At 34.5% G+C, this 10,522-nt stretch overlaps 1 protein-coding gene across 1 annotated transcript; it reads right to left on the reverse strand.

Annotated features, from left to right (window-relative positions):
- Positions 1-3,441: 3,441 nt before the first annotated feature.
- On the reverse strand, positions 3,442-4,435 carry LOC122007119 (LOB domain-containing protein 40-like). The gene is made up of 2 exons (XM_042562895.1): positions 4,149-4,435; positions 3,442-4,075 (listed from the first exon to the last, which is right to left on the reverse strand). The coding sequence occupies exons 1-2, from the start codon at positions 4,336-4,338 to the stop codon at positions 3,501-3,503; spliced, it is 765 nt and encodes a 254-aa protein (XP_042418829.1). The 5' UTR covers positions 4,339-4,435; the 3' UTR covers positions 3,442-3,500.
- Between the last annotated feature and the right edge of the window lie 6,087 nt (positions 4,436-10,522).

Consider the following 10,522-nt stretch of genomic DNA (forward strand, 5'->3'; position numbering starts at 1 on the left):
AAGTTTAAACAAATCTACCAACAGATATATAAGACTCATTTGTTTTTGATAAGAAATTAAACAAACATTCTTGAGTTAGGAAAGCTATACAACGAAGACAAGGGCAAATGATAACATAAATGGATGAAAATTATGAGATTATGTATTTGTGAAAAAAGAAAAGAAAATTCAAAAGCTAAAAGAGGAAAAGACATAAATTATAAGTACACAACTCCTATAAAATTAAGTAGACTATTAAATAATTATATATAAAATACATAGATATTAATTAATTATATAAGATATAATTTAATTAATATGGCGCTCACGATATATACTATATTGTTTTGATTCATTTTTTTTTAAAAAAAATATATAAAAACTTAAAATTTTGACAATCAGATAGTTTACTTAATTTTTTTTGCTTATCGATTTTTATTTTCTACTCCTAATTTTACCTACTTTATACATATTATATCTTTATATGTTTTAAAAAAACTATAATTTGAAGACTGCTTTTTTAAATTAACAAGAAGGGTCTGGGTTAATTACCTATTGAATTAGCTTTTAACTAAAAGAATAATAAGAAAAAATAGATGATATATTTATAATTATTTAGACTCCTGGTGTAATTTTAATTTTAAATTAAAAAATAATTGTGTTAAAATAATTACTTTATTATTTTGCACATCGTTCAATAGATAATCACTGAACCCCTACTGTTAATTTTCTTTTAAATTTTGTACTTTATTTAGCTTAATTAAATACTAAACGCTAAACTCTAAATCCTTAAAAAATTAAAAAAAATATTAAATATTAGGTGCCCACGGTTGCGGAAGATGGGTGGGCGTGGTAACAAATCCACTTAAGTAGTTAAGTGTAATAAATGAAAGAGATATAAAAATCAAAGAAATGATGAATAAATTTATAAAGAGCCTGTGAAAATAAGGACAAGGGTTTGTGAAATCATAGAATGCAAAGGGGACTATGATCGGTATGAAAAGAAAAGTGACAAGGAAGACAAGGGCAAATGATAAACGCAAATTCATTAAAATTATGAGATCATGAATTGGTGACAAAGGAAAAGAAAATCCAAAAGCTAAAAGAGGAAAAAGACAAATTATACAACTGTATACACAACTCCGGTAAAATTAAGTAGATTATTAAATACTTATATATAAAATACATAACTATTAAGTAATTATATAGGATATAATTTAATATAATATGTACTCATGATATATACTATATGGTTTTGATTCAATGTTTTTTTAAAAAAAGGGGGACACATCACTATTTTGGCTTTAAGATGTACCCACAAGAACGAGATTAGATGGCAAACCAATGAAAGAGAGTTAGTGTTGTTGGAGTACTATAGAGTAGGAGACACCTAAGTTTTGAGAAAAGGGGGAAGAAATTGTTGAGTCACAAGAACCAAAAATCACTATACTTACAACTACTACAAAAAAAAGGGAGGTTCTTATATAGTAGAGAAACACACTACTAATTAGATGAGAGCTGTTTAATTAAGAGTTTTGAAGGTAACTATGCTGGTTGTTAATAAGGTGTTATAAAATGCATAGTGATATGTTTGTTTATGCGTTTCTCCATAATTAAAAATGTACTTCAAGAAAAATAAAGATGTTTCAGTGGAGATAGGAAACTCGAGATGTTGTATTATAAAGCTAAAAGACATTCAAAGTAGGATATGCATTAATATTGAGAGATATCAAACATAATTTCCAATGATTTTGTAAATGTATTAATATTGAAATATGAATTATTGTTCTGAGTTAAGGGATTGAGTCACTTGGGGATCCTCCCATTATTCTGTACCTGACCTCCTTGGTCTGTCTAAGCCATGGAATCAATTTATTCTGATATTTTCTATTTTGTTCTTTTCCAAACTTCCTTAGGTCTTTACTTTCTATATTCTTCCCCCTTAGTTCCGTGGCATCGGAGTCTACTTCTTCACATCAGGTTCAATTGTATGTAATTAATTTTAAATATAATTATTGTTTTTTGTTTATACATGTGCACATTCCAAAATCAACTCAACCATAAGGCATCCGAACATCCACACTAACTTCCCTACTCAAAATGTATAATTTAGGATTAAAAAACTACTTTATTAAATTTAAATATCCACTTTTCAACGCACCATATATCAACTTCTCTATTTTTTTTTCTATCCTCTATAATATTTTGGGAATAAAATCCATTCCCTAAATTTAGAGAAATACTGTTCATAAATGTATAATTTAGGGAATGGATAGGGTAAATAATGCAAAAAAAATTTTAACTACCCTATCTAAAATTTAAGATAGAATATTTAAATAGAGCATCTGATGTGGATGTTGTAACAGTACACCATGAGCTACCAGCTCAACTTGTACTAACTCTATTCTTTATTGGTCCAACTCTACCAACTGGAGAGCATCACCAAACTTCAATCCAATCTCAGTATGCAAGACACTACCCCACACTTTGTATGCAGGACATCATCCAGAATTTCTTTAGTCTAATTTTATTCAATTTTACTTATCAGTCTGATTTGAAGAAGGGACTCGTGATACTCTGGGATAGTAGTCGCCTTCTAGCTTGACATGTCGGATCTATATGCCCTAGAACAGTTGCATGCAAGATACAATTGGGAGTGATCCACACGACCTACAACTCGTAATCCCTCCTATCCAATAATTTGTTAGGGTTTGAGACAATAATCCTCTACAAATGCTAAGGTAGGCAATGGTATGATAGGCTAACCCTAACCCTAGTTTTACTTTCTTCTCCTATTTTTTTATTGTTCTATTTCTTCCCACGCACCCTACAAACACTAAGGTAGGCAATGGTATGATAGGTTTCTTATAGCAAGCTCAACAGTGAACTCACGACGGTTTCTAGCCATAAGCTCACAGTGGTTCTTTTTCTTACCTTTTCTTATCCTTTTAATGGGCCCAAATCTGAGACAACGGGCCGAATGGATTATGGGTTTGGGCCTACATACATATTAATAACAATGTTTTGTATTTCAAGAAAGAAATAGAATATTCGAGAGTATTTTAAATTATTCAATATTTATTTAATTAAGGGCAGACGAATTTAGCAACCACTATTGACTGACGGCTTGTATTTTACTAAGATTTCTTTAAAAACTATGTCCTTTGTGTAAGAGATGAGAGAGATTGCACAATGTTTTGTGTGCAAGTGTGCCAATTTGAGATTTGAGGGTTTCTCTGTGCTACTGAATCGCTAAAAGCACTAAAAAAAAAGGTGAACCACCAGAATGCTATACTCGATCATTGATCTACCATAGACATCAGGTATCGAAGATAGAACATCGCAGAAGAGGAGAAGAGAAGAGAGGGGAAAGCAGGGGAAGTAACTGAAGAAAAAGAGGATGTGATATGTAATACGGGAAAATAAAGGGTCAAAATCGCGAATAAGAAAGAGAACAAATGGTTTGCAAAATTCTCGGCTATTTTTTTTTATTTAGGTTAAAAACACATTACGGTGGAGGTTCAAGACGATCCCGGCTGCGCCAGGTCGAGATCCGCCGCCCGAGCGTCGGCGTCCCAGCCGCTCAGATCGCAGAGCACCTTCGCCGCTGCTTGGACCGCGCAACCCGACACCGAAACCGGTTCGAGCCCCAGCGTGAGCTCCAGCCCCACCTCCGTCTTCTCCGCTTCCGCCTCGGGCTCGCCCTGGCTCACGTGCGACGCAGCCGACGACATCGTCTCCTCCTCCTCCTCCTCTTCTCTGTGGTTGGTAGCGGACTCAGCCGGAGGCGTGGCCGGCCCTTTGGAGGGTTTCGCGAGGCCGTGGCGCTTGAAGCGCGATCGCGGCTTGTTAACTTTGTGCAGCTCCGCGTCGGCCTTGGACACGTGGCGTATGTCGCTGCCGACGGCCTTGAAGGGCAGGGCGGGGGCGGCGGCCGCGGCGTCGGAGGGCATCTGCGCGATCGGGGCGCCCTTGAGCACGGCCTCCACGGCGGCCTGGGTCAGGTTCCAGGTGCCGGACCACAGCAGGCCGACGGAGCCGTAGATCGGGTTCACGATCCGGCCGCAGGCCTCGTAGAGCAGCGATCGGAACACGGCTGAAGGAAACAACCAACACTACACGTCAGTAAGGATTTCACCAACCAGAGAGAGCGCACAGATGATACTGACCTGGGCGGAGGTGGTCGGGGGCGGCGCTGATGAGGTTCATGAGGCCGGCGCGGCCGTAGAACTTGGCGAGGAAGACGGTGGCGTTGGCCTGGGCGTCGGGCGACTTGATCCACTGGAGGCAGGGGCGTATGGAGCAGGCGTCGCCGCAGCCCTTGCGGAGCACGCGGCAGCCGTTGCAGCTCATCCTCATGGCGGATCGAAAGGTAGAAAGTTCTAGAACTCAATCTGCTTCTTCAAATTGGAATGCGATGGAAGGGAGTGATTAGTTGCAAGGAGAGGGAGAGGGAGAGGGAGAGGGAGAGGGGTATATAAGTGGGTGGGAGAGAGAAGGATAGTGATAAGAGCCGTGGGTTTGGAAGAGACGGCGGTCTGGTGGTTTCGAGGGAGAGGGAAAGCGGGTTTACAAGAATTAAATCCCTAATTTAGTTTATTATTTAATCTCAATTTATATTTAAATAAATTTGTAAGGATAAAAAATTAAAAAGCATCTCAAATAATATAAGTAATATTTTTTTTAAAAAAAACATCTCATTAAATATTTTATATAATTTTTTATTTAATAGATGAACAATTTAATTATTTCATTTCAATGAAAAATTATTCTATATAAAATAATATCATATCAAAATATTATTTATCTTAAAATTATTTTAATTTTATTAAAATATCTGTCGTCACTTTAAAATTGCTATAGTTGCTATATTAATTAGGAGTGATAATTTTTAATTTGTTACTTAAAACACGATCGAATAGAATACGAAAAAATTAAATTAAAATTAAATTTTATTAGATTTAGGTCCGTTTTAGATTGATCTAATTAACACAATTAATAAACGGGTTAAATTTAAATCAACCTAAAATGATCTAATTACAATCTGTTCCAAGAATTTATTTACAAATATTTTTAGATTGGGTTCGGATTAAAATAAGTATATTTTAATAAAATAAATTTTTTCGATTGAATTCAGATTAAGATGAATATGTTTTTATAAATAGATCATTTCAAATCGAGTTCGGATTGAATTCAGATTATGGATCATTTTAAATCGGATTCAGGTTAAATATAGATAAATAGATTAGATTTGGATCGAATAATTTAATCTAAAATAGTAATCAGATAATATTCGAATTTTAATATTCTAACCCGTTAATCTGTCAATTCAATCCCAATTCAAATTTTCACCCCTAATTAATATTGAAAATCCTAGTGTTGTATTAATTGTAATACATCGTTTTAACTGTTGAAATTTATTTATAAAAGGAGTGTTCATCTGATAATTAATTAGACGCGGGGGGTGTTCTCTTATCCCTGAGTAATAGTGTCATGATAAGATTATTTAATTAAGAACATGATCTTCACTAATTTTAATAAAATCTAAAATAAAATTATATTAATATTTTTTCTTTTATATTTAAAATAATTTTAACACAAATAAATTTTTCTAATTAATTTTTATATAAAAATATATAACTTTTCTCATATTTTATAAATATAATATTAAAAAATATAGTTTTTTTTTATATACTTTTTAGCTACGTATAATATATATGTTCTTTCGAATGTGTTCTTGTGTTGCACTACGGTATTAAATTAGCACATTATCAACCTGAATATTAATTTATATATATTTATGTATTAATATTAATTAAGTATTCATAGTTTAATTCTTAATTACAATGAATTATAAGATATATATTTTTAAATGGAATACAAAATTTATGATGTTAATTTTTGGGTAAGAGTTTAATAGTAAGATAGAATGAAAATGAAAATGAAAATAAAATCTATCTAATTATATAAATTTAATTATTCTCAAAAATCTAAAAGTCATTTTTAAATTATCATTCTCAAATTCATAATTAAAATATTTTTTTTAATTATATTCCATTCCCTTATTTCTAAACTCATCAATCAAACATCAGTAAGAATTTGTCATACTATTGAATCGGTGACATCCAAGATTTAATCCATCCGAATAATGAGATATCTTGATTTAAAAATAGACTGAATTTTTTTGATGTTTTATCCATTAAATTATGAAAAATATAATTATCAAATATTTATTTGCAACCGAACAAAAACGCTCCTGGTTTTGTGGAAGCGGTGGTGGTTTCCTGGTTTTAGGTGCCCTATGGGCTCCACCACCCCAACGCCTTCCCATAAACTGTGTGGTATGCTGTGGGGTGGTCCCCTCTAATATCATCCCAACCGACTCAACCCACAGATTTCGGAGCTCTCCAGTCGTCTCTTCTCTTCCGCCATAAAAACACAGACCAAAGAATCTGCCCATAGTAAACGCCTCCTGTACCATCTTCCAGGTCCTCCACAAGTTGATGCCTTCCCTTTGGCTCTTCATTCCCCGAATTAAAAATTTAAAAAAAAAGATTAAAAAAACAAAATAGGGTAAAATAAAAAGTTCCCAATAGGTTGGAGAAAGAGACTGGCGACGGGTATTTTAATAAAATGAGAAGACAGGGCAGGGTTTTGGTGGAAGACTCTGTGGCTGAAACCGTGGACACATAAACCGCCAAACTGCCCATAGGTTTGGGGGAATAAAAATGGCAGAGGAGGAGGAGAATGGATAGGGGCAACTTGACTCTTGGAATGGACAATACAGCCAGCACTCTCTGATTGTTTCAACTTTTCTCCAGCTTATCCGGACTCCTATTAAATACTGCAAGTGGAAGAACAAGGGAGGGAATTGTTTTTATCAGGAAAACTATAAGAAATGATGCAGATACAGACGTACAATTTAATTCTGTATATATATAAAAATATCCTCTTGTATTATGGAAATAATTGTGTTGGAAGAATCATCACTCCTGCCTTTTAGTCAAAAGATGGATGGGAGATTGGAGAGAAAAACAAAGTAGAGTCAATGCTGTGACAGACAAGATTTGGGAGGTTGTCAATGCTGAGGTATGTGAACTGAATTCTGGCAAACAATACAATACAATACATATGGTAGTGGCAATTCACCACTGACTCCATATTGTCACTGTGTCATGACATGGAAATGAAGAATATTCAGCAATGGCTGGAAGGAACAAAATTGGAAGGCCATGAAACACTTACTTGACAAATCTATTTTGCTCGAGTAGTTTATGTAAGAAATAAGGGTAGAATAATGTGCTTCAAATGCAAGTAGAAAGGCCGCTGGAGTTTGTCTTGTATTTCCAATCCTTCACCTAGTAAACCTCTGTTTCTGCAATTTTAGAAATCAAGTATAGTAAAATCTCTTGCACTGTTTAGTGTTTACATATTACACTAGACTACTTGAAGCGCCATTGTTCTATAATTTACTAACTAATGTGCTTTATAATTGTTCATGTATTGTCTGTACATCTAAAGACTAGATTTTAGACATTACCTTTTCATAAAGAAGCACCAAAGCCATAGTCACTAAGACACACACACTTCAGAGTGTGTTTAGGACACATTGCTTGTATTATAATTTATAGGAACCATTGCTTATTTGTCATTAGGTTGATGTTATCATTTAAAGCATAATCATTTCACAATTATTTGACAAAGGATTTAGAATCCATGCTTGGCAAAACCTGGTAATGGTGTCCAAACTTTTTGTATCCAATTCAATCATTTTAGTCCTGGAAATGCAGAAATGCAGGGCAAAATATGAATATCACTGTAATAATTCAAGTGTCCAAGTTTTATCCGATCTTCCCTCCTACTTCATCTACCGGATAAATTAGAAGGATGGCTGATACAGTACATAAAGGTGGGATCCGATAAGGTCAGACAATCGGGAGTCAAGGGAACGTGGTAGTTAGAAGTCAAGAAGACGTGACAGTCAGCAGTTAGGGAGAAGAAGTTAGACCGCCTGACGTTATCAACCGCATAATTCCCGATCGGGTACTGACAGATCAGGATCACAGATCTGAGACATAAGGTGCAGCCAGGGGTAATGTCTGACCTACCCCAATTGGTCAGGTTTTCTCAGCTCGGTCCACATAGTCAGGTTTGGTACTTTCAGTAAGTCAACTCCCAATCAGCTCTTTAGCGATCCAAACGGGAAAGATGAGGCTCTCACCACAACTCATCTTTCTCATCAAGACTCGAGCCACGCGTTATACTCGAACGATCATCCCAAGCTGCCCTTAGTCAAACCCGGACAGGACAGAAAGTACTAGGCGACAATGATATCAGAGAATTGTAACCTGTTAGGAAATAACTGTCATACGTCAGGGAATATTCCAATGGTCTGTTATCAGCTACGAATGGAGCTTTCTTTCAACCAATAAGAGGGCACCGCGTGTCCTCCATCACCCGACAGGTCCTGACACTCGACATTCTCTGACGTCAGCCAAGTTCCAGAGGTACGCAGCGTCATATAAAAAGGGAGGTCCTCTTCCTTGTGCAAGTACGCTCTCTCGCACATTCATACTCGTCTCCTACATTTCTTTCGTATATTATTCTTCTGGGGGAAAAGTACCTGACTTGAGCGTTGGAGGGTTTGCATCGAAAACTTTTTCCTTAGTTTCGAGTCTCTAACATTATGTGTGCTTGTCTAAGTATGCGCAGAGCCTAAGTACCGCCGGTTAGGTCATCACCGTCCTTCAGTTCCACGTGGGGGTCTATTTTTCGGTGCCCATATGCCAGGTGTATCTAACTCGCTTCTCCGTCAACACCGACGATACTTCAGCCGATCTTCATCTGACTCAGATTCCGAACAAAATCAATGACAAACTATGAACATCACTAGCTTAATACTATTGAGTATCCATAAATCCATCAACCCTTACAAAAAGTAAAAAGGTTACGACACAACTTCTTTGCCCGGAGAAATTACTTTAAAAAAACTAAAAATTACATGAAGATTCTCCTAATGGCTTTTAGTTATACAAGTTATATTTATTTATTTAGGTATATTGTAAAAATAATTAGCTATAACATATATATATTTATTTAGTTATAATAAATTAGGTTGAGAGTAAAAAATTGGAAGGTGCAAACTAATTATCAAATTACGTTGCGAATATAAAATTTGGCAAAGGTAAGCACAAGCTGATTATAAATTATTTCACGACTTGATATTTTTATTATCAAAATGTACTTTTAATAATATAAGAAATAGCCCAATAAATTATAATTAAAGTCTCTAGATTTTAATAAGCATCAAAATTCAGATAATTTGTATTCCATTTTTTTCACCACAAACTAATTTGATAATCAATTAACTAACGCCAATAATTTGCTTTTGGTTGCTATATGCTTTAAGAATCTTACAAGACCGCAATTTGATTTATAAACAACTTGCACCTTATTTTTTAAATTGCTAGAATATTAACTTTTTAAAAAGATATTTTAGTGAAAATTTTAATGAAAAGTTATTTTATAAAATAGGTTACAATTATATAACCTGTAACTAAAAATATTTTGGGAAGAGCATATTTAGTTAAATTGTTCTTGAGAATGAGAACTTGAGGTTGTTTGTTTGAAAGGAAAATCTAGTCAAAAGTTACTATAAGATGGAGACGCATTGAAGGGGCGACCAAAACCTTAGCCATGGGTTTCTCTTCTTCATGTTTGACGAATTGTCAATGTTCTTCTTTTTGGTGCACTAAAATTTAATTTACTTGAATGGAAAGATAAGAGAGGAAGGATGGAAATTAATACAAAATTGTACATGTGTAATTCCCTTTCATGATCAATATTTCTAGTCTTTTCCTCTCTCTCTCCTATCTTTCCTGCCTAAGAAATTCAATTTAAATTCTGAAATAATAGAGACAACTGTTGGGGAATGCGAGTTCTAAGGAGGACGAGCCAAATTTTGATGACAAATTAATAAAAATAATACCTCTCCAGGAGATTTTATATATATATATACAGGGTCTCCCTTTAGCCATCTGATTGCTCTGGATTTTATCTGTATATTAAAGAATGAAGACCACACTAATATCATATAATATAATTGACGTTAATTACAAAAAATACTGATGAATCAATCCTAATAAATCGTAATATATTAGGTAGATGTTTAAATCACTCATCTCAGATCACCCTTGATCTCGAAAACATGCCAAGTATCAAATTGAGTCTTGCTTGTTCTTTCATTATATCAGATATGAAGAAATCTTTGGTCTTTTGGATGCATGAACACTCAGCAATCTGATAAGTCAGTTAGCTCACAAAGGGAACAGACAAAGTTAATCCATGCCTCAATGGTCATACTTTAATATCATGAATCAATTACCTTCGGTATTAGTTAATTTTAATCTACCAACTTAGAAATGGTGTGAATAATGGATACAATACACAAAAGAAGAATTACTGAGTCACTCTTTTTTCTGAACAATCCTTAGCTCTCATGAAAAAAGGTCATCAAATAATTTTAATTGCTAGAAACACGAAA

Source organism: Zingiber officinale, chromosome 7B (assembly GCF_018446385.1).
Source record: "Zingiber officinale cultivar Zhangliang chromosome 7B, Zo_v1.1, whole genome shotgun sequence".
NCBI classification, from domain to species: Eukaryota; Viridiplantae; Streptophyta; class Magnoliopsida; order Zingiberales; family Zingiberaceae; genus Zingiber; species Zingiber officinale.

Excerpts from the sequence above, each read along its gene's own strand:
- LOC122007119 (XM_042562895.1), bottom strand. The coding sequence starts at position 4,338 with ATGAGGATGAGCTGCAACGGCTGCCGCGTGCTCCGCAAGGGCTGCGGC. Across the intron at positions 4,076-4,148 it reads CCCCGACCACCTCCGCCCAG|CCGTGTTCCGATCGCTGCTC; the intron begins GTCAGTATCATC and ends TGTTTCCTTCAG.